We start from the raw sequence: 27,585 nt of genomic DNA, 5'->3' as shown, positions 1-27,585 counted from the left end.
TACAGTGTAGATATAGTCATTTTAATATTGATACAACAGCATTTTAGAGGACAACAACATAAAATGGGGTCATTTCCACTAGGACAGAGTATGTGGGACACAAGGGTCAGAAGCAATTAGAGGGAGCACCTTTCCTCCTCACGAGGTGAGTGATACAGGTTCGGGTCTCAGGTAAAACTGCCTTTAGACCTGCTTTCCCCTTTATTATACTAGATCAGAGCTTCACTTAGAAGCCCCATGGTTTCACGCAAGGACTAAGGATTCCACTATCACCCTCTTACTAAGATGCTTAATGATTAAGGAGAAACATCTGTCTCCAACAACTACAACTCAACCCAAGCCCCTTAGGCAGTAGGAAGAAAGGCATGTAATATAGGCTAGCAAAACCCAAGCGGAATCCATCAAGAAGGTCGCCGACAGTGCCAACTCTCACAGCAGACCCCTTGAGTCTCTTTCTTTGTGATCTTGAAGTTATATTGATCCTGATGTTGGCTTTCAACCTCCCCTCCAGCTCTTCACCCTATCTAAGAATAGAAAACTGTATAGCTCACCAGTCTGGTCCTGATAATTATATAAGACCAAAAGTGAATAGCCAAATATGATGCAGAGAATTCTCTAATTCAGGCATTTCCTAACATCAATACTGCAACCTTTAGTCTGCAGTCCATGTTACCTGTTTTTCATGTTGTCACTCTAGAAAACCTGGGAGGAACGTTACTGCCTATGAATTCTTTGAATTCCTCCAAGAAAGGGAGGAGATTCTGGGACCACTGACACTTGGCTGAGGGTACATGTTGGGAAAGGAAGTTCATATCCAAAGGGAACCTGGAATGGACAGGCAAGGTGGGGTGGGCATCCTTTACCTTTATGACAAGAAACTGACAGGATAGGTGTAAAACACAAAACACATCACAGCAGAAGAAAGAGTAAAGAAAGGGACAGTGGCATAGGAGAGGCACTTGTTTTCCTGGACGATATCCTCAAAAGGCAAAGATGGCAGGATCCACAGTTGATTTCAGGAAAGCAACAGCAGCTTTCACAAGCACATGCATGATGGAGCCTGTTATGAGGAGAAAACAAGAGTTAGGGCTGAGGGACAGCCATGAGAGCAAATGCTCTTCTCCTAGTCTCCCCTAAACTTCCTGATCATCTCCCCTGAATCCTGCTTTTACCTTTCCTCAATGCCCCTGACTTTTCTCTTCCTACTACCCAGATTCCTTTTAGTCTTCTCTGGCCCCAGACATACACAGTAGCAGTGAGATTATAAACATCTAAGTCCAGTCTTATATACTCAGTACAGGATCGAGATAGTGAGTAAAATAAATGCCACTTTATGTATGTCCTTCTCACAATTCACACTCCTCATCCACATCCTTTTCCCGCTTTACTCACCTCTCCCCTCCCCCAATTTAAGATTTCACACTTATCCTGCTAAGGAAAGAACTATCTGAGAGACGAGCAAAGGTCTGAACCAGGATGGTCAGGGGAGGAGACTATGGGGATTCTCTCTTGGTCACCCTCTGTCAGGCCTAGAGGCTCAGTGCCTGAAAAGATGACTAGCTTCCTAAGGAGGGAAAGAGATGAGTCTTAGGATTATGCTCCTACCTGCATGGAAGCGAATCCAGGCCACCGCTTTCCTTTCCAGAAGCTCCCATTCACACATTGAGTCCTTACCATTGGTATGCAGCCAGAGCACTGCCAGGACTGTGGCCCAGCTTGAGGAATCCACATTCTGAACAACAGACAGAGACTTCTCTGAAACCTCCAAGTTAGAGCAGGACGCCCCTCAAGGAGATGCAAAAAGCTCCACTCCCTCCTCACTTAGCATCCCCCAAACTGCTGCTAAATGGGATTACCTGGTCTCTCTTTACTGCTCTACGATTTGCAAGGCATAATGCCAGTGTCTGAACCTCAGGGCAACAACCCACTGAGTCTTAGGGTAGAAAGGTCTTAAGTTTTAAATCCAGCATAACCACGAGGACAGTGCTTGAAACTCCTAAAACATCTCCAACAAGGATTACCCAACTGTGATAAGAGAAACACATGCATAGTTGCTTATATATTTTATAAAGTACCTTCATGTTTTTTTATTTCAGTCCTCATCAAAAAAAACAAAAAATGAAGAATTATCAATAATCACTTTTTTTATTTTTTGGTGAGGAAGATGGGCCCTGAGCTAACATCTGTTGCCAATCTTCCTCTTTTTGCTAAGGAAGATTGTCGCTGAACTAACATCTGTGCCAATCTTCCCCTATTTTTTGAATGGGGGAGGCTGCCACAGCATGGCTTGATGAGCGGTGTATGGGTGCACACCCAGGATCCGAGCCCACGAACCCTGGGGTGCCAAAGTGGAGCATGCAAACTTAACCACTACCCCACCAGGCTGACCCCAATGATCACATTTTTAAAAGAGAAAACTGATTCGTACAAAAGTGAAATGATTTGCCCAAAGTTAGGCTCTAGCAAATGACAGAGCTAGGACTGGAGGCCAAATATTCTGATTTGAGTCATATTGCTCAATAGAAAGTCTCAGCTATAGAATGGAAAATGTTCTTCCGTGACTTCTCGCCCACAGCTCCCAACTTTAGTTTCTAGAGTGAACAGATCAAGAAAAGTTCCTCATTTATATCACGACTTTTAAAATTTGGAAACAGCTATCATGTCCCCTCTGAGAAGTCTTGTTTCAGATCAAAATTCCCAGTTCCTTTAATTCTTCCTTAAGAGGAGTGCTTATGTCAAAGCAGGAAGAATCCCCACGCTTGTTCTCCTAGTCTAGAAACAAACATCACAGTGATTTTTAACATATATCTCCTTAAATGGTCACATCTGGAAATTCTATGACCACAGCCCAAAAACACATGAGACATATAGCTTTTCTGACAATTCTGTTCTTTCCACTGATCATGTTACAAATATGCAGATTCATATTGTTTATGGTCATCTAAAATCTCTGATTGTTATGGGCAACAGCTCTTAAGTCATTTTGCTTCTATTCTCTATTTGTATAGTTGAGAATTTAGAATCAAAAACAGTATTTTTATTTCTACTAAGTTTTTTTTTTCCCCCATGGAAAATTGCAAGTCACTGTTCAAGGTCTTTTGGGATCCTGATTTTCTTGTCTAATACTCTATTTCCCAGTTTTGTCATATACAAGTAGGAAAGCACTGGTCTACATTTTCACATAAATCTTCATTTAAAATACGTACCCCTAGAGAATTCGGAGCCTGGTGGGTCTGAAATGCTGTTTCAAGTTTGAATAAATTCATTATTCAGTGCTGTGGGTTTTCAACTAGTTTGCACTCAATCCACATACTCATCATTAAAAAAAAAATTCAAATTCCTTACTGAAATTCAGATACACCAGGGCTCTTGATTCCCTTGATTTACTGGCCCAGTTACCATGTCAAAGAAGGAAATGTTAGTGTGACACGTCTTGTTCTCAATGAAACTAAGTTAGAACTTCACGATCCTTGTATTTTCTTCTGATTGTTTATAATTTTAATTATTTATTATTTGTTCTACAACAGTATTTTTCAATAGAAATATAATGCTAGACACATATAATTTTAAATGCCCTAGTAGCCACAGGTAAAAATGTAAAAACAAAGAGGTACTATTATTTTACTAATACATTTTCTTTGACCTAATATATTCAAAATATCATTTTAACATAATCATGTAAAAATAATTGTCGAAATATTTTACATTCTTTTTTTATATTGTCTTTGAAATCAGTACGTATTTCACAATTATAGCACACCTCAATTCAATTAAAAATTTAGTTCCTCATTGGCATTAGCCACATTTTAAGAGCTCAAGAGCCACATATGACTAGTGGATACCGTACTGGATGGTGCAGTTATAGGATATCGGAAGTTTATTTAATCACCTCCCATATTTTGAAAATTCAGAATGACACTTGTCTTTCAGGATTTTGGCATTTGTCTGATATTTAACAATTTCTCAATTAGAAGATTTAGTATTTACCTTGAAATTCTGGAACGTAATTTGTCCTCGTTAGCATACTGGAACACATTTGAAATAATTAAGTCATGCCTATTAATACTTCACCTATTCTGACTTCAATGACATTTTGCTAATTTCTGGAGTACTTCCTTTTATACAAAGATGTGGGTTCTGAAGACAGATAATCCTAGAATTGAATTCAGCTCTGCCACTGACTGGCTGGGTAAACTCAGACACATCATTACACTTCTCTGGGCTTCAGTTTCTTCATCTATAAACAGCAACGTGAATAGGATTTACCTTAACTAATTGTTGTGATGAATAAATAAGATCATGAATGTTAAGTGCTTAGCACAGTGCCTGGCACAGAGTAATTGTTCAATAAACATTAGTTATTATAACTAATATAACTATAACTAACCCTACTAGCTATACCATTAGTTTCTTGTTCTTTCTGCTCTAACACATCCAGAAAAATCTTCAGCCTCTATTTATAAGAAATTAATTTAGTCTATGGCCTCCTATATTTTCCTTCCTCTGGTGAGTCATGATTCACCCCAATTCTCATTAATGACTCCAATCCCTCAAAAACATATGTACTGCTTTTTTCTTCTCTGAATCTCACCTTGACAGGGAGTGCAGCCAGTATGTCTTCCAAATTCATACCGAGGGCCATGGCCAGACTTTCATTCAGATCCCAGGAACCATCTGCATTTTGGAGGGAAATCAGCTGCACAAGGTGATTATTTCCAAAGACTTTGGGGGAGAAAAAAAGAGAGAGGATGAGGAATTAGGGAGCTATTGGCCCCTTAGCACACCTGAGAGAGACAGGTCTGAATTCAGGGACAGGCTGTAGTGATAGCACAGAGCTAAGCAAATCCTACCAAGATCCCAATTTCAGTCCTTCCCCTAGGAGACATGCATTTTCTCTGTGACAACGTAGGCCACCTGAGTGAGGGACCGACTCTAGAGGAGCTGCATTTAAAAATTCAGCAACAGGGGCCGGCCCAGTAACATAGTGGTTAAGTTCGCGTGTTCCACTTCAGCAGCCCGGGGTTTGCTGGTTTGGATCCCGGGCATGGACCTACTCACTGCTCATCGAGCCAGGCTGAGGTGGCATCCCACACAGAAGAACTAGAAGGACGTACAACGAGGATATACAACTATGTGCTGGGGCTTTGGGGAGAAAAAAGAAAGAGGAAGATTGGCAACAGATATTAGCTCAGAGCTAATTTTCCTCCAAATAAATAAATAAATAAAAATAAAAATTCAGCAACAAGAAAAAGATACGGGTACTAAAGAACCCACAGGATACTGCTGTTTAAAATCTTATCCATTCTTGTTGAAATGGTCTTTAAAACTTCAAGTATATTAAAAAATTCTAGACAAATACAGCCTGAATTTTAATTATCAAAAATTTCAAAACAAAGCAGATATAACTGTCCAGCAGTTAGCAGTCTACCTCAAACAATAGTCTCGTGTTTGTCTAATCCTGGTGGTGTGAAAATTACTTAAAGACCACACAATTTTCATAGAAAGTATCTCACACTGACTTTCTATCATACAAGATGATGTACTTAAAGCAACTTAGAAATTAGTAGGCTAGAAAAACATTTCTACTCCAATGGGGGAAAAAAAAAATCTAAGGCTCTGAATTTCAACAGCCTTAGTTTGAATCTCAGCTCTGGTAAGACTCAGAATGCAATAGTTATTTAACTAACGGGAATCTCAGCCTTCTCTGTAAATTGGAGACAATAGGCCTAATGCATGAGAAAGAATATAAAGTACTGAGAAGGCCTCTAAGTGGCTCACCACAAATAGTAGTTGCTAATTCATTCACAAAAACCAGCAGCATAACACTGCTGGGTAATTTTTCTTTCTACTTTGGTAAGAGGAAATAAGAGAGAAAGCTCAGAGTGGGGATATTCTAAGTTACTGGGATATTAGGACAGCGTAGAAAACCCACACAGACTGAGAACCTACTCTGTGGATAACATTAAGGAGGTTCTCATGACAACACTATGAGGTGAGAAGTTGTGCAGCTGAGAGAACTAAGGCTCTAAGAAGTGAATTAATTTCCCTAAAACCCCACAGTGATTGGGAGTACACCAATCTGAATCCACCTTAGACCTCGAAGCCCTCTCTTTAACTAGAGCCTAGGGAGAATGGATAAGTCGAGAATAAGTGGCAAAGAAGATGTTTAAACTGTTAAACAATTGTACACCACAAACTCTTGCTACAATAATTGGCGACTAGAAAGAAGTTGCTTTAAAGCCTGTTTTAGTAGAAAAGGCATCCCTTAGTGGTGAAATGTACTTTGACTCAATCTGTCATGTACATGAGAAGCCCAGTTGCTTGTAACACAAGGCAATGACCAAGGAACACCCTGGTGACAGAGAGAGTCATCAGATAGCATCAGGAACGTCTATCTTTAAACCCAACTTGTAAAAAGACGACCAATGCAGCAGGGGCCCAAACAAGGCGGCAGCAGAGTTCTGTAGGAGGAGGGCCCCAGCCTGTAGGCAAAGTGTGAGCTGAGATGGCAAAAGCAGTTTGTTTAACTGGGACTCAACCCAGACTCCACTGGGGTAGGTTTCAAGGTCCTATATTGTAGACTAATGAAGCTGTGCTGGCTCTGGCAAATATAGGGAGTGGACAAATCTCACCCTCTGCTTGATGCTCTTCAAACAGATTACCTCCTGGGTAGAGAAAGCCACAAGATAGCAGAGCATGGAAGATTAGATCTTCAGTCCCCATAGACCAGAGAAGAGAACTGAGATCCACCTCACCTGTATGGTGAGTTTCCAAGTTGGTCTCGCTGGTGGAAGAACAAGCCCTTTCCATCTCAGGAGAGGTCTCTTTGAGAGGCACGCATTTCCTCTTTAGTCTATGACCAAGAGCTTGGGTTTTATGTAATCCTATATGTGTGACAGACAAACACTGGTGAGAAAAAGTCCCTGGAAAGACGCTCACCTAGAGAGTACAGGCCCTTGTTAATCATGGGCTTATAGGGATCATGACCATTCCGCTGGTATGACATCCTCGAGTAATAAGAAGTGCTCCTCGTGGGCCGAGATGCAGGAGGACGGTAGGAGGACGAGGTCTTTGAATGAGCTGAAAAACCAGTACAGACATTGACCTGAGGCTCCCTCTGCTCTCTGCTGTAGGCGAAGGGCCCTGATAATGTGAGACACATACCTTCCTATCCATGTCAGCCTCTGTCACCATCTTTATTGTGCATTTTTTCTTCTCTCATAAGCCCACCTCCTACAGACACCCTCACCCTCTGAGCTCTTTGTACTGTGTCCTCTGGAACCCTTGATACATGATAATGATCTTTCCTGCATCTTTAGTTTTATTACAGGAGGCTTCTTCTAACTATTTATCTTAACTTTAAAACTAATTTTTCCTTCCAAAAAAACTGTTCTCTCTCTATCCCTCGCAAATGATGGTTGCTCAAGGTATCACACCCTAAGTACCCAGGTTTGGGAGGTGGGGCTGGCAACCTCATCAGTCCCAATTGCCATATGCAGATCTTCCACCCTTACTGGATTACCTTCCTCATATCCTCACTTCTGTCAACCTCCAACCTCTTTGTCACTTCCCATCATTCACTGAAGTATCTGAAAGCTAGATCATAGACTTCCACTTCATTGTGAAGCTGCCATCATCTTGACAGATTTCAGTAGCCGTGTAGATAACCTATCCAACACCCTAATTCAAAGCTTCTTAACTTCTTCAAATCAAATGGCTTCAGCCTCCATCCTACTTCAGCCATTCCCTCCCAAGCCAGGACTTCGTTATCTACTGGAATTGTTCCACCTGTCAAAAAAACCCTGCTTTTTAAATACAATATCCAATTTTTCCAGGTTTATAACTCAGAAATTCCTATTTTACTTGGTTTTTGACCTCATTAGGACTTCTAAATCCTAGTCTCCTCTGCTTTTTTCCTATATATCAACTTTCATCTTTACTCTCTTCTCCATTTAGCCTAAATCTCAGGTCCAACACTTTACTACACTCTTATCAACATCTTCAATTCCATGTCCCTAATTTCCTTTAATCACACCTGACTGGCAAAACCCCAACCTCAATATGGAGCCAACACTCTACTCCCTTCATTCTTATACCAAAGCTACTGAGTACTGCTGAAATGAATCACACAAACCATGATTCCCTTTAGTAGTTTGGTGCCACTAAAAAAGTCAAGTTATCAAAACTAACACTCCTTGACAAATGCTGTTTCTCCTTGGGCATTTTACTCTCCAATTGTCCACAGTGGCTATTTCAAACCCTTTCCTCAAATTCTCTATTGTACCACTTCTAGTCTCATACCCGTTAGTTAATCTTACTGTCTCTTTCACTAAAATTATAGAAAAACTATCAGACAGAAACTCCAAAAACTTGCCTCTCAGCCTATGAATCTAAAATCTAATCCCATCAAGTTTCGTCTACTTCCTGGCAATAGCAGGAGAATGTCCTAATACTTGTCCTATTATAGGCTAATCCGTCCACTGCTGCTCTAGATCTCACCCTCTCTCACTTCCTCAAATACCCTACTCAATCAGCAACCCTTTTTCCCCCCAATATTTTCAACCTCTCTATGGGCACTTTCTTGTTAGCATCATAACATCCTCAAATCTCTCCCATTCTGAAATTTTAAAGAGATATAACACACAAAAAACCACCTCAACTCTACAGCCTCTTCTATAGATATCACTCTTTACTCCTTCCCCTTTTCAGGTTAACAGTTATAAAAGGTGTCTATACAAGCTGCCCCTCATTTCCCACCTCTCATTTACTCCTTAAAATTCTCTGATATGGATTCTTTCCTGATCTCAGCCAATGAAACTGCTCTTGATGAGATTAGCAGGACTTATTTGGTATTAACCCAATAGTCTCTTTTCAGTTTTTACTTTGACTTCTCTGCTGTTTCTGATACTTTGATAACTTCCTTTGTTTTATCATAGTTTCTTTTTGTTTTGAGTATGTAGTCACTTCTTTTCTTCCTATTTTATTCCTTTTTATTCTGGTTTGGGGATTCATCTGCTACTCATCCCTTAGATACTGGGTATTCTTACCCCCTTTTTCATCTCACTTTATACCTGTCCTCTGAATAATCTCATTCATTCTCATGACTTCAGTTATCACCTAAATACTAAATATTGCCAAAGGTATACCTTCATCACTGACCTCTATTCTGACCACCAAACCCTTCTTTTCCCTTTCTACTGGACCTCTTCCTGTGGATATTTCATAGGCAACTCATGTTCAAAATGCTCTAAAAATAATTCAGCAATTTACCCCCTAAACTTGAGTTTTTTTGTTACTCATTTAAATAAACGGTACCATCATCCACCCAGTTGCACAACTGGAAATCTAGGCTCACCTTGAAGCCTGCCTCTAGAACTAACATCATCCATTCCCCTCCAGCCGTGGAATCTTGCCCAGGGAATTTCTCTACCTGATCCTAATCCTCAAGCCTCTAATATCTATAATCAAGCCTGCCTGTTTTATGCCTGAGACAATCCCAGCAATCAGCACCCATTCCCTAACACTACCAGGTTGTTCATCAGCCATCTGTGTAATCATTAACCATCCAATTATCAATAGGATAAATCACCATCAGACTTAGACAGTGTGACTACTCATTTGTATGTGTGTTTTCTTTGTTTTTTTCCCTTGAATTATTTTAAATCTCTTTGTCAATGAGATATATTCTAGTTCCCTAAAACAGAAAAGTTTATCACCAGCCAGAAATCTTAGATGTGGAGAGACAAGAAAAAATGCAACTTAAGGACATTTCACAAACTTTTCCCTTAAATGTTGTGTTCACATACCCAGAACCCCTTATTTTATATGAGTTTGAATGGGGTAAAACTCACCACCTTGATGACGTCTTGATAGCACAGGAAAAGCACCGCAAAGAATTGGCCTTGGAATGTCCCTATGAGCCAGGGGCCCCTGAACGGGCTTGTTGAGATCCTTGTTGATGGCAACAAAAGCTGTGTGGGAGCTTATGACTCCACACTCAATGCTGACTTTCAACACGTCTTTTTTATCATTTGCTGGAGTCTCCCTGAAGCCCATGTCCTTAGTCTGAAGAAAGGACTTGGCAGCGAGGCGGTGAATAGTGAAGCTAAAGGAAAAAAGTTCCTGTGACTTAGCGAAAAGCACATATGTGCCAGTTACTCAGGGACCTCAAAAGTTAGGGATGGCAGAAGGAGGAAAAAGCCAGATACGGGATAGATAAGATTTGACTGGGTTATAAAGGAGAAGTGATTGTAGGGAAACAATTAAGCTCAAAATTAAAAGAAGGAAACCAATGCCTAAGGATAGCAGAGACAAAAAAAAGAAAGAAATAAAGAAAGAAAATAGCAAAGGAAAACTGAATTCTCACTTGGCATCGAGCTGGGGTTGTAGAGAAAATGTCACGTTATTCTCAAAACTCTTGCCCTGGAGTGTGTACTTGAGGCAAACTTCTCCTGTTGCCTCTGCTGGCTACAAATAAGACAAGAGTAGAAATAATGGACGGGAGAGATCACCAAGAGAAAGGTCAGAACTGGGGCCGCTCCCCAACCCAACACATTAACATTTCTGACTAAGAATCATGTAGCTCAGGAAATCAGAGACCTGAAATGATGGAGAAGGGGGCAGGCTCGCTCCACCTGGAAGTGCAATCTCTTGATGAGACTCCACCAGCTTTAATGAAATCGTCCAGAACAGAGTTCAGGGCAGTAGCTACTCTGACTAAAGGTATAAGCAAGAATGAGAACTCACAGGTATCATCCCAGTCAACTGGGCATAGACAATTAACCTCTGACCCCTAAAGATGACAGTCTGTTCTGGGGAAAGCATTTTAGCAGATAGACCCTGAGGCAAATCCCAGCTCAGAGAAACGTCCTCGACCACAGGCTGTAGAGAACGTTTCAGGGCCCTAAGAGCCTGGTGGAGGAAAGAGAACAAAATAAGCACAAAAAACAATAATGGCAACAATAACTACTACTAACTGACTATTTATTATGCACCAGGTGCTATGCGACACGATACATGCTGTGCCTGTTCCTTAATACTGTATTAGGAGATGCGTATTATTATTCTTGCTTTATATAAGGAAGCTAAAGCTGAGAGATTTAACAACATAAGTGCGAACGAAGGAAATGTTTGGGAAAGGAGACCCTGGAGAAGTAGAGATAAGAGACGGCACCAACCATGAAAGAGGAACTTAGAAATATAACCAAAGGTGGAAGATATCTTCCTTTGTGCATACTAACCAATTGGAATATCAGTTTACTGCCTCTTCCAGCACACACCTACAGTCTCAATCATGATGGTCAAAATTCTTAGTTTCTCTGTTTCTGGTCTTATATACAAAGCCCTAACCTCTTCCAGCATCTTGTCCCTGGGGTTCCAACTACTAGGACCAGAGGCCATTTCTCCAGAAACTACAGTGGGCCCCTTTTATATAAGACCAAAAGAAGCCCCACTAAGTATACAGCCCAAGGCCTTGGGGATATAAGAAAATGAACCCTGGAGACAAGCTGTTGCCTCTGCCCTTGCAGCAGTACCCCCCCTGCTCCACACTCGCTCTGGACCACCACATCAGGATACAAAGCCTGCCCCTCACCTTGGACTGTATCCTCTCCTTGCCGGTGATAAATTCTGAAGTACCCCCTGCTACCCGAGCAATGCCTTTTATTAGGCTGGTGGAGGCTCCTTCTCCAATACCAAATGAGAAACATCTGCAATTGCAAAAGGATAAGAGATTAGAGAAAGGCACTAAAGAGTGAAATTACAAAATTAATACATAATGGTCAGAAAATACATAAAGAGATAGTCTACTTCATTGACCAAAAGTGTAATAGCTACCACTTATTGAGCATTTTCCGTATTTCCGGAGGCCCAAAGCCCTAAATTAATGATGCAATTTAATCATCGCAAGACTCCTAAGAAGCAGCCTTGTTTCTTTTTGCAGATAAAGAACCAAGGCCCAAATAATTTAAGAAATCTGTCCAAGATCACACACCTACTAAATGGTAGAGATGGCAGTTGAGCACTCATCTGTCTGACTACAAGACCACTCTGGCAAAACATTACATATTATACTGATTCTAGAAGCAGAAAAAACAAAATAACAGGACCACATCCTCATCAACTGTTTTAATAATCAATCCAAAGAATGGATTAATCAGAAGGTAGGAGAATTAGGGAAAAACTGACACTATGATTAGCGCTTGACTAACATTGCACTGGCAAGGCCAGACTCAGGGTGGGAAAGAGTGCTTCCTGCTGTCTAACTGGAGAGTTCTCTCCCTGTGCTAGCCCACGTGCACCAAATAGCTTTTTAATCACAATTTGGCTTCCCAAATAAAACTGTCTATAAACAGAAAATGTGTTGGTAATACTAATACAACCATTTTTAGAAGGTGTGACAGGGATAGTTCTCATTGTAAATTAATACACTGGAATTTTGGCTTATGCATCAGTCTCTTTTGAGTTGAGTTAGTGTGATTCATCATCTCCAAGTCTAGTAACATCAGCATGAGGATTAATGTTCTAAAATTGTAGGGCTAAGAACAAGATTTCTAATTATGGTGACCTAACTATGACAATGCTCCCTAGGGACCACAGTCTTTATATTTTCTTGATATTATCACCTTTAAATGTCCAACATGATCTTTGAACTGTAGCCTATGTTCTTTACAACTTATAAAGGGCTTTTATGTATATGTTTAAGTGTTTTTATATATAAAACTAAAGCTAAAAAATATATATTGATGGATAACTGTACGCCTAGAACTTATGTGATTCATGTGGATGATAATAAGGATAATAATGGCAAAAACTTATATAGCACTTATTTTGTGCCAAGCATGATTCCTAACACTTTACTTAGGTATACTCTTTTAACCCTACAATAAACACATAGGTAAGTACTATTATTATCTCCATTTTTAAGTGAAGAAACTGAGGCTTAGAAAGTTTAGTTGATTTGTCCAAACAGCTGGGAAGCAGAAGAACTGAAATGTATGACTTCTGACTTAAAGGATAATATCCTAGAAGAGTTATGCTCATAGCAATGCCAGAGTAAGTTGTTTAAAAACCAGTAGAGAACTAGAAAAGCTGTGTACAATATTTTAAATCATCTCTCCGAAAACATCAAAAGGCTACCAAGACAATTGGAATCTATGGTTGAGACCTGGGAGAGGAGGGAAGCCAAGAGAGATGAGCCTGGCATCTGGTATCCCTTTACACCATGAAGCAAGTGCCAAGTAAAAAACAGATGGCTGAAGGGTTGCAAAGCTAAGCAGTTTCAGATTTCGCCTTTCCAAAGAGAAGATGTCCTGTAGACACCTCAGGTTTTTCCATAAAACCCTGTAGAACCACACTCTAGGGGTACAAGTAAATCAGAAATAAACCAGCTGTCAAATAACTGAAACTCATTAGGCTCTAACTGGACTAAGATTTTCTGCTTCTAGTCTAGCAACCTGTCAGAAGAAAAGAATAAATCCTCACGGGGAAGATAACATCATCTAGAGGCTCAAAGAAATTCTATAACATTTCACATAAAATATCAGACAACTAACAAAGAAATAGAAAATCCCCAAATATTGGGGAATTATACACTATACTTCTGAATAACGTAGGCTTTAAAAAGAAATCATAATTATAATGAGAAAATATTCTCAAGTGGATGCCCGTGGAAAATGACATATCCAAATCCAGGATTCAGCTACAGATATGCTTAAATTTATAGTTCTAAAGACATATATTAGAAAAGAGAAAGAAGTCTAAAAGTCCACTACCTGAGCATCCATCTCCAGATGTTAGAAAAAGAACAGCCAATAAACCCAAAGAATTTAAAAGAAAGAAAGAACAAAGATAGAAGCAAACATTATTGATATAGAAAACAATCATACAATAGAGAAGATCAACAAATTTAAAAGTGCTGGTATTTTGAAAAGATTATTAAAACTGACAAGCATTTAGGGCAAGGAAAAAGTAGAGAAGGCACAAATAAGCAACATCAGGATTGAAAAGGTAATACTACCACAGATTCTACAAAATTTAATAACATCATAAGGCAATACTACAAACAATTTTATTCCAGGAGATCTGAAAATTTAGATAAAATATACAAACTTCCACAAAAAGCAAGAACATAAAAATACGAATAGTTTATTTCAATTAAAGAGAGTTAAAAACCTTCCCACAAAAAATGTTTCCTGGCAACTTCTAGCAAACAGTTAAGACAGAAAATCTTTCAGATAATAGAAAAACAGGCAATTCTTCTGAGTTTATTTTATGATGTCAGCATAACACTGATATCAAAACCCGGCAAGAATATTATAAGAAAAGAAAATATATGTCAATATTTCTCAAGAAAATAGATTCAAAAATCCTAAACAATTATTAGCCAATTGAATCCAAAAACATATGAAAAAGGCTAATAGGTCACAACTAATTTGGGTTTATTTCAGAAATGCAAGGTTGGTCTAATATTTAACAATAGTCACTATAATTCACACATTAAAACAATAAATGATAAAATCATACACTTATCTCAATAGATACAAAAAATGCATTTGATGAAATTCAACAATCATTATTTTAAAAAAAATAGAGAAAAGAATTTTCAAAACAGAAATAAACGGAAATTTCCTCACTTGCAAAAAAAACTAAAGAAAACAATCACACTTATTGATGCAACGTTGAACATGTTGCCTGAAGCCCAAAGTAAGACAAGGACGCCAGCTCTGACCACTTCTACTCAGGTTTGTGCTAGAGGTCCTTTCCAGGGCCACACAGAAAGGAAGAAAAACAAAGATATAAGGATCGGAAAGGAAAAAAATAAAGCTAACATTATTGCAAACATGACTATCCACAGAACATCTAAAAGAATATACAAATATCCTATTAGAATTAATATCTAAATTAGGCACAGTTATTGAATACAGGTCACTGTAAATTTAAAAGCTATTGTAAATTGTAATCAATTTCTACTCAGAAACAAACATCTAGTAAATAAAATGTTTAAAAAATACTATTTAAGGGGCTAGCCCCATGGCATAGTGGTTAAGATCAGCACACTCCACTTCAGCGGCCCGGGTTTGGTTTCGGGGCACGGACCTACACCACTCGTAGGTGGCCATGCTGTGGCAGTGACCCACATACAAAATAGAGGAAGACTGGCACAGATGTTAGCTGAGGGCAAATCATCATCAGCAAAAAAAAAAAAAAACTATTTAAAATAGCATCAAACACCCAGGAAAAAAATCTAATGAAAAATGCATGAAGACACAGAGAATTATAAAACATTACAGACAGATTTTGTGTGTATTGTAAGATTAAGAAAACGAGTCAATTTACTGATTTTGTGGGAAACCAGGTTTCTCACCATGGAGGAAAGAAGACAAAAATATGGAATAGGAGGAAAAAAGAGAAAGAATCTTATATTGTTACCTTGGAAGTAGGGGTATTAGTACAAATTTGTGTTTTTTAAAAATATTTGCTAGTTCTGTCTGCTGAAAATGCCTAGAATCAATAAGATCCCAGTAGCAGAGTTACACCTAACACTCAAATATTGACTTCTATTTATTTTTTTCACTAAAAGGATCAAGGTACAGGGATGGGAAAATATAGGTGAATCAGAAATACTTTTTTCTAAGAAAGAAAGGAGGTCTTCATAAACCAAAGAGACATATGAAAAAGACACAGGAGCAAGTTAGAAGGGGCTCCCACTGGCCAAATCTGGAAATTTTGAGGCTCTAAATGAATAATCAGGGTAATATATCTTAAAAAATTGAAAAATAATGAAGGAATAAAAATGTACACATTTATATAACAAAAGGAAGGAAGGAGAAAGAGAAAGCTCTTCTTTACAGTAGGATGTTAAGTAATAAATATGCAAAAGATGACAGAATTTTAAAATCACCATTTTATTTGGGCAATAAGCAAGAGTGAATGTTAAAACAACTGAGTAAACATTTGCTGAGAACAAGACGTTTACAAAATCTGAAAGTTATCATCAGATACAACCTTTAATTAAGTGGTCAAACTTATCACGAGGCCCAACATTACTTTTAGAATATTTCTTTCAAAAATATTTAATATTACTGAATTTAAACAAACAAACATAAAGGGAGATTCGACAAAAATAATTAGCAAGTGTTCTTTCAACATCAGTGTCATGAAAATTAACTATGCTCCATGCAGTGTAGACACGAATCTCAACATCCCACTGAGGGAAAGAAGGAAGATACACAGAAACAGTTACACTGGATAACTCATTCATTTTCATTCAAAAACAAGCAAAAATAATCCATGGTGTTATAAGTAAGGAAAGCTATTTCCGTCAGAGAGGAAAATGTGGTAGTGATTAAAAATGGGATGTGATAGAAAAGAGTATAGATGGAGAGGTAACGGTAACATTCTAGTTCTTGACCTATGTGGGAATTACACGTGTTCACTCTGATAATCCATCCAGCTGCATACTTATGATTTGTGTAGTTTTCTGTATGTTTTATTTTAATAAAAATGTTTATAGTAAAAAAAAATCTTATTAGATTCTTGTTTTCACTATGATTTAGAGAGAATAAGCAACAATGATTTTGTTGTGTTGTTGATGTTATTTAAAAAATTACTTTTATCTTTTAGTAGAGAGGGAAAAAATGATATAGAAAAAAAATTGTCAGCTGGTAAAGCTAAAGGTCTTGAATCGTTCTGTCCTCTAAATGGAATGTCAACACTGGTATCATGTGGCACTAGATTACAGGTGGCACTACTTGGTCAAGTCACCCAGAAATGACATGCTCGTCATACCTGTGCTTCAGACTGTTGCTCCTAACTTCTTTAATTACACTAAATGTGTCGGTAACTTCCCCATCTGTAAAGACAAAAAGCTGCAGAAACAAAGAAGACATTCTTCAAATCTCTGTGAAGTTCGTTTTTTAAGATACCAGAATTTGCCCTTAAAAACCCCTATTATTTCTTTCCGGAGACTCTGATGCATCTTCAGACAGGCATGAGACCCCTAATGTTCCACTGTCACCTGCACCGCATGGTCTGTTCAGAACACTGGGAATTTTCAGCACCTCCTATTACTAGCTTCATCTAAAGCTTTTGAAGCACTCTAGAAAAAGAACTTCCACCGTGTACAGCATGGAGCTAAGGAAGAAGAATTCTATGAAAGGCTTCTTATCTTTTTCTTTTTACTACATGATTGAAGATTCTCAATTACATACCATATTTCAACGATCCTGCAATGAGTCTCTGAGCTATGGATTCTTGAACAGAGATTTCATTCTCTGTCTCTTTCCATTAGCTCTGTTCAACTCTTACCTGCAGGGGGTGGCCTGGGATTGAAGTTCCCCTGTAAATGGCCTGGAGTGGTGTCAAGATTTCTGTGCCCCCTAGGTCAGCCTGCATAAGCTTAACTCTCCTCAGTGCTTCCTCCATGGTATGCTGACTGTAATTCACACTGTTCCTGAGAAAAACAAACACAGCCAGTGACATGATAGCTACCGGACATGGCCCAGTATTGAGTTCCTGAATTGTGATACACCCATGGCAAACAACCTTACCTGAAACCACCAATGCCAAAGTCAATTCTGCAGTAACCCCCTTAACAAGCTAGTCCTTTCTTTAAAGTATCTTTGTGGATTCTCTATGGCCTTTCTAGTAACTTACGGAAAGAATGCCTCATAGGAAGATCCAAATCCATAGACGTTGAAATAACAGCCTATAGGCAAACTCTTCAGCAGTAAAATCAGTGTCTCCTGAAAGAAGAGAGTATGAGGAGACAGAGTGAGAGGGATCCTCTCAGACACACAGACCCTGCCCGTCTCATTCTTGAAGGTTTGGGCCTTCATCTCCTTCATGCCTCCAGGCCCTTATGTCCCAAAGCTAAACTCAGGTGGTCATGTTAGCTGTAGCTCAGGTGGGAACAGACGGACCTGATTTAACTCCTGAAATTCATCCCCACTTGAGCAAGTGACCAGAAAAAGAAAGAAACTAGTTTTACCTTGGCTGCCTCTATGCGCAGCTGAGATTTATCCTGTTTACTCATGGGGCCCTGCATACTTCCTGAGCGGTCCATGAGGAAGACAAATTCTCCACAGGTAGTTGGTGGCTGAGCTTCTGGGATATTTGGGTAGAAACTCACCATCGCAGATGGATCTCCCATCAAACAATCTACTCAGAAAGGATAAGGACACTGTAAGACAAAAAAGGAACTCAAGAATCCTAAAGATCTCAAGAATCAATTGTAGTGAGTTACATAGGGAGCTGAGAAAACCCAAATCTAATATAGAGTTTGATCTTTATACTCCTATCTGCTGGCAAAGAGTTCGAAGTGAGTTATAAACATATAAAAGATATAGAAGAGGAACACATATAAAAGAGAAGAAAGAAGGTAGAGGTTACCAGGCACAAGCAATAAGTAAAATATCATAATTGGGGGCCGGCGTGGTGGCGTAGTGGTTAAGTTCGCGTGCTCCACTTTAGCGGCCCATGGTTTGCATGTTCAAATCCCAGGCGCAGACCTATGCACTGTTTATGAAGCCATGCGGTGGCAGGCGTCCCACATATAAAGTACAGGACGATGGGCACGGATGTTAGCTCAGGGCCAACTTTCTTCAGCAAAAAGAGGAGGATTGGCAACAGATGTTAGCTCAGGGCTAATCTTCCTCACCAAAAAAAAAAAAAAAATCATAATTGAATGCTAGTTTCCTAGCAGCTAGGCAAATGAGTGAAATACATTAAGTTAAAATGTTCCAGAATTTGCCAGAAGAGCGAAGCTATTTTATTTGCAGAGAGATACTTTCTCTTCAAAACAAATCAATGGGGAATTTATCACATGGGTCCTTGAGTCTTTAATTACAGCCTTCAAAAAATGACGCTCATGTGGACAATTCTTATGTCAACAATTTACATGAGATGAGAGTGTAGTAAGTGTCATACACACCAAGGAAAGTCCATCTGCTTTAGGTATGAAGCACTTACTGATGCTCTCCAGAACAAAGAAAGAGAAGCACTGGGATGTGTGTCAGACTCGAATAGCATCATCCAAACGATAGTATGGAGGAGACCATGGGAGCCTGGCCCATGTCACCAAGATGTCAAAGCCATAGCTGTGATTTTATTTTGAGGAGCAAGAGAAATCTGATGCAGGAATTGAAATGTTAGTATTGACACAGAGATGAAACGAGAATGGCTGGGTTATATGAACCCTAGTTTTACAATTCAGAGAATATAAGAGGACATAGAATTAAATTCTAATATCCTATTTTTATAAAGTGATTCCAGGATTATAGGTTTAACTTCTCTTTAGCCCTGGGATTCAGAGTGATTACAGGACCTGCCTCAGTTTAATCTTTTACCCATGGGACACCCCAAAAACCAAACTGGCTTCCAAATAAAATGGGTGTGGCTCAGCAAATGTTTGATAGAACATTAGTTCAAAAATAACTTCTACACAATCCAGATCTCTGGATACCTGGGGGAAGAAGAGTAGCTATCTTAATGGACAAAGTGGATTCCTTTCCATTCTGAGAGACAGCTGGTGATAGTGGGACTGGCACTGTACTGAGAAGGCAGAAAGGCTGCCATGAGAAGGAAATGAGTTAATACATCTAAACTGTTTAGAACACTGTCAGACACATACTAACCACTATATGTGTATTATCTACTATAATTCTTATGCCTTGGCTCAAATTACTTTCACTTCCATGAGTCTCAGCTTCCTCATTTCTAAAGGAGGCATTTCAAACCCTAGCAAGTTCTTCTGCTTCCTAGTCTCAGTTTCCTCATCTGAAGAATCAAGGTAGTATGCTTACCTCAGGATTATCTTAAGGGTTAAGTGATATAATACATTTAAGGAACTCAGTCTAGGGTTCAACTCAGATTACGCTTGTAATAATAATTTTATGAAATTTCTCATAAATTTTGCTATTATGAAATTATTTTTATTAAGTTACAAATATATTTTTTTAAAAAAGCATCATGTTCTTAATATGGTCAGTATACTCTAGGTTTTTAAAAAACATATTTTGTATTTTCATCATGTAGTGGTATGCTTCGTTTGGCAGAACTCTAAACGGTTTTAGTGAGCCAAGTTGCCATTTGTCATTTGTTTCTTTGTATGGATGGGAATAGCAAGTCATCTTGACCAAACATACGATCTGGAAAGGAAGATTTGAGTGGCCCTTCTGGAAGGAATTCACAAGATTCATAAAGGCTGCCCCTGATGTCCCCCTATGGCCTGCAGAGCTGGTCACAGGGAACATATGAGGAAATCTGCACAGGACCCAAGGCAACTTCTTGGAAAGAAAGGGACCGAGATCTCAATCCTTATCTTTTAAGATCCAACATTATAAAACTTTCTCTGGTGGATTAAAATAATCCTGACTGAACACCAGGTCACTGTTGTGGGAGTATTTCATGGGGGAACTTACAGGAAGGAAGGACAAAACCAGGTAACTAACGTACAAAGATAGAGCATGTGGCTTCAAAGAAGAGGGGCTGGAGCAAATCTGGTTGAGGCTGGGAGCCCCTCTAATGACTTTAGCATGGACAGCTTGCCCTGAGAAAAAATGGTTGAACAAGTGAGGGCAAACCAAGGAGTTCAAATTTGTGAGCTTGAGTATGAAGCTACCTTTGCCAAACATTACCAAAGAGAGAGAAGGATGGCCTATTAAAGACCAACTACAGGTAATTGTCTTCACAGCAGTTGTAGTTATAGAAGTAAGAGCCTAACCCAGGCCATAGCATTTTGACTATGACTGTGCCCAAGGATGCTCCCATGCCACTAATGTGGAAAATGATTCAGAAGTGGCAGTGTCTCTCCAGTTATGCTTCATGGTCCCAGCAATTCAGGGGCACGGCCGCCCAGGAAGGCCCCAAGAGAGCAAGACTGACATGAGTTATACCAGCTACAATGACAAGGAAAAGTACACATATATTAAGGAAAATTTAGAAAATAGGATAAATTAAATAAATTAATGAGCTAAACCTAAGAAACTAAGCTAAGTCTTAAAAATTAAGAAACTAGGGCAGGATGACAAAGCTCTGGAGATGGATGGCGGTGATGGTCACACAAGGTGAATGTACTTAAGGCAACAGAACTGTATACTTAAAAACAGTTATGAGATTTTCTAATTATTTTTAGTTACGATTTAAAAGTTATGATTTAACTAGCTATAATTTTAAAAAAAAAGAACTCCAGATGAGATTATATGCAGGTGTGATGAATCAATCAATAAAAGATATTTATTAGATAGAAAAAAAGAAATTAAGATGGTAAACCTAGTGTTAATCTAATCACAACAACTACTTGCATATTTCCTGTGTTTTTAAATGTTTTTCCCAGTGCATAAGTTATTTTTTTCTGGGCATCTGTCTGGGTATAACTTACTTTTCTTTTCATTTTAACTACTACTTAACATTCTTTGGAAGACTTTTTCCATATTATTTCAACCTGTCAATGTACATTATTTTAGCAGCTGCATATTAATTAATCAAGTATACCAAGCATAGTGAATTTAGCTATTGTAAGACATTTTGATTGTTTACTAATCTTTATTATTAAAATGGCAGAGGACATTTCAGTGCATATTTTTACTTATATTTACATTCATTTCCTTAGATAAGATTCTCAAAATTGGAATTGCCAAAATGAACATTTATTTTGACTGACACCTATGTCCAAATTTCTTCTGAAAAGTTTGATACCAAGTTATTTTGCCTCAAGCAATCAATGAGAGTGCCAAATTCACCACTCCTTTTGAAGCATGAGGCATTATCAAATTTGGAAACCTTCGATAATTTGAAAAGTGAAAATGTCACATCATTATTGTTTTTTATTTTGATTTGCACTTAAGACTGATCATTGTCACATATGTTTGTAAGCTAGCTGTGTTTCCTCTTGCAAATTATTTGTTCATGTCCTGTGTCCAATTATCTACTGATCTACTTAAACTTGCCTACAAGACATAACTACATGATATTCATTGAACCTAACCATTTTTGCATGCCATAGTGAAGCTATTTCAATGTTTTACCCACGACTGGATAAAAAAATAGAAAAGTGAGGGTAATTTGAGAGTAATTCCAAGACAAGAGTTACCCTTTAGGAGGTATCAATAGAGGGAGAAAGAAAATACCTGGCTTCGTTTCAGGCGTCCCCATCTCCACAGCCACACTGGGGGTATGCACCTCACTGTAGTAAATCAGGAGCTCCACATCTCGATCAAATTTGTGTCCATCAGCCAGGGAAACCTGAGTGGGGAACAGGCAAAGGAGCCATGTTAGAATTATCACACTTGCTGCCTGGGGCTGGGGCCAGAGCTGAGGGCTATAGGCATCTTCTACGAGTGAGCATGGTCAGGGGCAGCAGCAAGAATGGAGAGAAGGCTCTGGAGATTCAACAGAGATAAAGAAGGAACATAGTATGATTCCCTCTGGATTAACACGGAAAAGTTAGGAACATTTAGGAAAGACTGAATGAGGAACAAGGTCAGGACAAAGAACAGGGGTGCTGGCAACAACAGTGCTCTCTTACTCATTACCTGAGCAGAAGTCTTATCATCTCCCTGGTACTCAATAGGACTCAAGGGGCAGTCGGATTGGATCCTCTCGATGCCATGCTGGGAACTGATGGTGGCAACCAGGCTGAGTGTGTAGGGCAGGTCCTCCAAAGGGACTACAGGAGTCTTCATATTAAGGCAACTGTCCTCAGGCCATCCTACAAAAAGTTACCTTAGTTCTGTTTTCCCTTTCTACACTTTTTAGCACCCATACAACCTTGAGGAGGTTTCCCCAATTATGTTACCCAACACTAGTATTCTAAGGGAGAGGATACTCACCAGAGAGACAGTATCGAGGGTTCAGGATAGCTGGGAGCACATAGCGCAGGGCCCCATCTGCTTCCAGGGGCAGCTCCTGCACATACTTCAGGGTGAGTGCCACCTTTGATCCAGGGTGAAGGTTCCCCACATTGCAACAGAAGACATCCCTGGAGCTCATGTCCTCCTCCAATAGGAAGGCCTGGTGGCCCTGGCTGATGGCATTCTCATAGTTGGTGTGGGCCTAAGGAGAAAAGGGAAACAAAGGTGGTCTCAAAGGTAACATGGTTGATGAAGAAATGAGTGGTACAGAAAACAAGACTGGTAGGGAGGGACCGTCTTGGTCTTCCCCAATTCACAGCTATACTTTGAATGCCTCTGATTGATTTTTCCCTCCAAATGATTTTAGAAAAATAGTGGTTAGAGGAGTGTGGAGGAAGAGCATTCAAACATCAGCACTTTTGTGAAGCTGCATTTGCTAGGGATCCTAAAGAGTACGCTTTAAGGAAATAAGAAGGGAAGAGATAAAGTACCTTCATCTTGTCCTGTAATTCTGCCATAATTTTCTTCCCATCCACCACAGCCTCGAAGCTGTAGACAGCTGAGTCTTCATCCATGGGGAACACAAAGAAGGCCTCCAAAGGAACTTTCTCCTCATTCTCATAGTTTAAGGTAGCAGACACACCAGCCACAAACTCACAAATTGACAAGGTCACAGAGATGCTCTTCAGTGGCACTGGAGATAGACCAGAGTTCAAGGGATCAACAAATTTTAACAGCATGCCTCCTGCAGGCCAGGCACTGTGTTAGGTGCCAAAGATACAACGGCAAGTAAGACTCACCAATCAGGCTTACCTGGCTCCTCTTGGTGGGTTAGGAGGCCACAAGGGCGCACCATGGTGATGTAGGATTACTGGGGGAAAGACACATCGTGAACAGGTGACATGTTAGGGATTATCTATTCAAATACTAGTACCTTATGTGCTTTTCTCTGGCATAAGAATATATTCAGAGGGTTAATGATGAAGCTGGGAAGGAGAAAGAAGCTGAAGGAGATAAAGATGCCAATAATAAGAATCCTTTTAAATACCAGACCCAAGTGGGGAAGCTGTAAGACTCACTAAGTACCCATTAAACAGGAACTCTCTAACACATCCTGAGGCTGGTTCAAACACTAGCTCCACTTTGAAAAAAGTGTACTTAATATACTACTCCTTACGTATATTGATAAAGTGTAATTAACCCCTCTGAACCTCAGTATTCTCTTTCTAAAATGAAAACTATACTACCTGTATGTCCTATATGCACATATGAATTAATATATGTGAAGTCCCTAGAAGGGTGCCTGGCCTATAGGAAGCGTTTAATCAATGATGATAGACCTAAGTATTGTTCCTGTTATTGTTGTTACTGTTGTTAAATAGACCTCGGCTGTTGCTTTGGATCATGCTGTTCAGAGACCTGCACACAACAAGCTACCTGATTCAAAATGGACCCCTGCAACTTAGATCACTTATCTTGTGACTTTTCTTTCGGGGCTCATAATTGCAACCATTGTCTGTTTCCTCTGTCCAAAATATTCCAACAAATATAAATATCACATATACAACATGTCCTCTATTTTAATTCAGGCCATCCTAAACATATCTTCCAAATTTTATTATAATCTTAGACAACCATTTCACATGATATGGTAACAAACACTTTATGTACTTAGATTATGATTTACATTATGATTCTTTTATCCAGAGAATCAGCAGGTGGGTCTGGTCTTAGCCACTGTCCCTAATACCACTAGAAGCTCCTCTCTGACCATTCTGAACTGAATCATTTGTGAGCTTGCCTCTCCCTGTTCTGTCAAAGGCTGACCTGAGCTGCAACCTCCAGCACCAATGAGGGGGATTCTCATTGAACTTACACCTTAAGGAGCTAAAAAGGAATTGCCTGGTGCATAAAGAATGTTGAAGAAAAGTGAAACTGATTTCCTTATCCAGAGTCCCAGGAGCCGATGAGTCACTGGGAATCACAACCTGCACTCAGCATCCTACAGGCGAGAAAAACATGTGGGCTCTTGAGAAAGGTAACTTTCCTTCCCAGAACATGCCCTCCATCAAGGATTCTGAAGCTTTTGGCAAGACTATTTCTAGTTTCTGGCCCTCTGTGCTCATCCCAAACACCATTTAGAACATCACACCCCACCCCAATCCAAAGCAATGTCCATGTTGCTCACTCATTTGATGGAAATCATGTTTCTTATACACCATGCTCCGTCCCCACAAATCATCGCCAATAAATCACGCTTTTCGTTCCGTGTCTATTTTTATTTTGAGGATTTGAATAAAAACTGAGTGTGGCAAAATGGCTCACATTTGATAGAAACACTGAGGGCAGTAGCAGCTGTAGGGAGAGGAGAGGATGCTCAGGAAAAGAGTTTCCATGCAGACACTTGACTGGTAAGTTGTCTGGTAGAACAGGCTGGTGCTGGGGGAGGGAGGAATTTCTAAGAACACCAGCAGGGAGCTTAAAGCAGGAAAAGGACACAGGACACAGGAGTACAACAGGTGAAGAAACTGTGTCAGCCTACCAAAGCTCTAAGGCTCAGCAGTACTCACCAAGGGTGGCTTTCAGGTGAAGGAGACAGAAGCAGAGGGGTGTCTCCCACAAGGAAACAGCCTTCTTTCCTGATTCTAACCCCAGAAGAAACCCCTCACTGAGGAAAATTTGCTATTCTGCACCCTCTCTCCCACCACTCCCAAGACAAACTATGCTGGGTCAGAATTAGTTCTCTGTCCCTCAGGATGCATTTCAGAAATGCACCTAGCAACAGGTAGGCAAAGACTGGTCACAGCAGCTGAACAGGTCAAAGCCTTGAATCTGAGGCAGCTGGGAGAACAGAGGGCAGCTCACAGAGCCAGAAGGGCTGCGCATCAGGTGGACCCTCAGGGATCCAGGAGTGCAGGGACCGAATCGCTCAGCGACACCGGAAGAGGGAGGAGCAGGGTGGCCCAGTGGGCCACACCCCTGCAGCCTGTTGCGTGGGAGAAGTGGAGAACCCGGGGTCCAAACAAGCAGGCGATTTGGGTGCGGAGTGGGGTTTGGATAGAAACCGAGAGTGATTTAATCTTTTAATTTTCAGTCCTAGATTTTCAGGGTCCAAGTGTTAACAGATGGGATCAGAGTCAGTCCCTTGCATTTCTATAAAGAAGAGCTGAGGGGCTGCAATCCGACCAGGTTGGCGGAAGGGGGCTTGAAGCTCCATTTCCACAACATAAAATTACATAAAATCGAGAAAACATCAATTGTCCACATGAAAGAAAGAAAGAAAATGAAAGCAAAAGTAAAGGAAAGTACGAAGATGAACCTTGAGATTGTTAGGAGATGGCTAAATCTCCCTTCCAGCCTCCACAAAGTTTCCCCTAAACTGCCAAACCTGCAGAAAGCCCCCGGTATCGCACTCCAAGACTGAATTCCCCACCCCTTGGGCTTGCAGTTTAAAGAAGCCCCAACAGATCTGGAGACAGAGAAAGGAAGGAAGAAAAAGCGGGTCTTAGTCGTCAAGGGTAAGAGGTGGAATCCAGCCCCGGCCCCAGCAGCCTGACCCCCTACCTTCTGCTGTAAGTCCCAGCGCTCCGAGTCCCTGAAAAGAGAAAACAGCTGCAAAATTTCCAGGACGACCCACCCCCTTCTAGGGACCGTTTATAAAGTAGCGATTACAAGACTAAGGGATCGACGGGAAATTCTTAAACAAATATTCTAGCGTTTGCCTTTCTCTGGATCGAAGGGAAATTCTTCCACCCTGGAACTTTTGCTTTTTCCCTTTGCCTGGTCTTGGCTAAGCACTAATCAGAGGATAGGCAACGGGAAAGGATTTTTTTTCAAGTGAAAATGCTGTAACAGTAACATCGACAATGACATCAAGAACTACACATTTCTGTAATAAACTTAATTACCAAGGGCTTACTGAGTGTTACGCCCCGTGAATAATACTGTGTGGTAGGCCCTGAACTTTATGGGCATTATATCATTGACTCCTCATCTCTAATTTGAGTTTTTTGTGCCAAGATTTTATCCTGCCTACAGCGTGGGGGGAAGATGAGGAGTCAGGGCAATAGACCAAATCTTTCCGTCTTGGCTCACTTACCGGGTTTTCAACAGGATCATAAAACCAAGTTTTGAGGGGTAACAATGTAAGTAACTGAGAATATCTGTGCTCATTTTCCTGGCTAAAGGACACTGGAAGTGATCGAGTTTCCTATGTTTTCTTTATTTCAAAATAACCTATTAAATCTGAGGCTTAAAGAAAAAGTTAAATTGCTGCTGAGAATCGTATAGGGTAAAGAATATATAATATGTATGGAAAACTCAGCTTGATTTTGGTCTTTGCGATGTATTCGTTCTGGCACATTTACCCACTCTGAGTTTGTTCTCTTATCTATAAAATGTGGATAATGACATACCTAACTCCGTGGGTTATTTTTAAAGATCCAATGGATCTTAATGGATGTGCATATAAATATATATGCACACACATATATACATAAATAATAAAGCACAATGAAAGCACAAATTCTTTTTTATCAGTATTTGGCCCTAGAACCATGTTCTTTACATATACCAAACTTACTGAGAGAAGGAATGATAATTTTTTCTTGGTAGAAATTGTCTGTTAATTGTTTCTCCTGGCTGTAACGTTTTTGTTGCCTAAAGTATCTGGGCAACAACAGGCAGAAGCTGAAAGAGTGGGCAGAGTTCATCGTCTGCTCCAGCTGGACTAAGG

General features: G+C 39.9%; 1 protein-coding gene across 3 annotated transcripts; it reads right to left on the bottom strand.

Moving 5' to 3' along the window:
* On the bottom strand, positions 1 to 26,490 carry VWA5A (von Willebrand factor A domain containing 5A). Of its 3 annotated transcripts, none has more exons than XM_087433855.1 (18): positions 26,415 to 26,490; positions 23,664 to 23,721; positions 23,342 to 23,544; positions 22,830 to 23,052; positions 22,533 to 22,708; positions 22,128 to 22,242; positions 17,990 to 18,159; positions 17,656 to 17,744; positions 17,308 to 17,452; positions 16,789 to 16,868; positions 11,594 to 11,708; positions 10,747 to 10,911; positions 10,367 to 10,467; positions 9,852 to 10,105; positions 6,940 to 7,080; positions 4,592 to 4,722; positions 1,606 to 1,732; positions 1 to 1,060 (listed from the first exon to the last, which is right to left on the bottom strand). In XM_087433855.1, the coding sequence occupies exons 2-18, from the start codon at positions 23,704 to 23,706 to the stop codon at positions 981 to 983; spliced, it is 2,358 nt and encodes a 785-aa protein (XP_087289981.1). In that variant the 5' UTR covers positions 23,707 to 23,721; positions 26,415 to 26,490; the 3' UTR covers positions 1 to 980. The 3 variants fall into 3 exon arrangements, with proteins under 3 accessions (XP_087289981.1, XP_014640481.2, XP_087289982.1); XM_014784995.2 differs by lacking the exon at positions 6,940 to 7,080 and adding an exon at positions 6,756 to 6,884; XM_087433856.1 differs by lacking the exon at positions 6,940 to 7,080 and adding an exon at positions 6,756 to 6,884 and having other exon boundaries at positions 4,592 to 4,674.
* Positions 26,491 to 27,585: the final 1,095 nt, after the last annotated feature.

The sequence above is a fragment of the Ceratotherium simum genome, chromosome 7 (genome assembly GCF_057802395.1).
Source record: "Ceratotherium simum simum isolate JZ-2026a chromosome 7, ASM5780239v1, whole genome shotgun sequence".
In the NCBI taxonomy this organism is placed as follows: Eukaryota; Metazoa; Chordata; class Mammalia; order Perissodactyla; family Rhinocerotidae; genus Ceratotherium; species Ceratotherium simum.
The sequence above is the reverse complement of the archived record's forward strand: the minus strand, read 5'-3'. Positions and strand labels throughout refer to the sequence as shown.

Bases quoted from the DNA above. Each gene is read 5' to 3' on its own strand.
- VWA5A (XM_087433855.1), bottom strand. From the start codon at position 23,706: ATGGTGCGCCCTTGTGGCCTCCTAACCCACCAAGAGGAGCCAG. The intron at 22,709-22,829 runs GTGAGTATCCTC...AACTTTTTGTAG, and splicing joins CCCTCGATACTGTCTCTCTG to GATGGCCTGAGGACAGTTGC. The intron at 11,709-16,788 runs GTATGACGAGCA...TTGCAATTGCAG, and splicing joins AGCAACAGTCTGAAGCACAG to ATGTTTCTCATTTGGTATTG.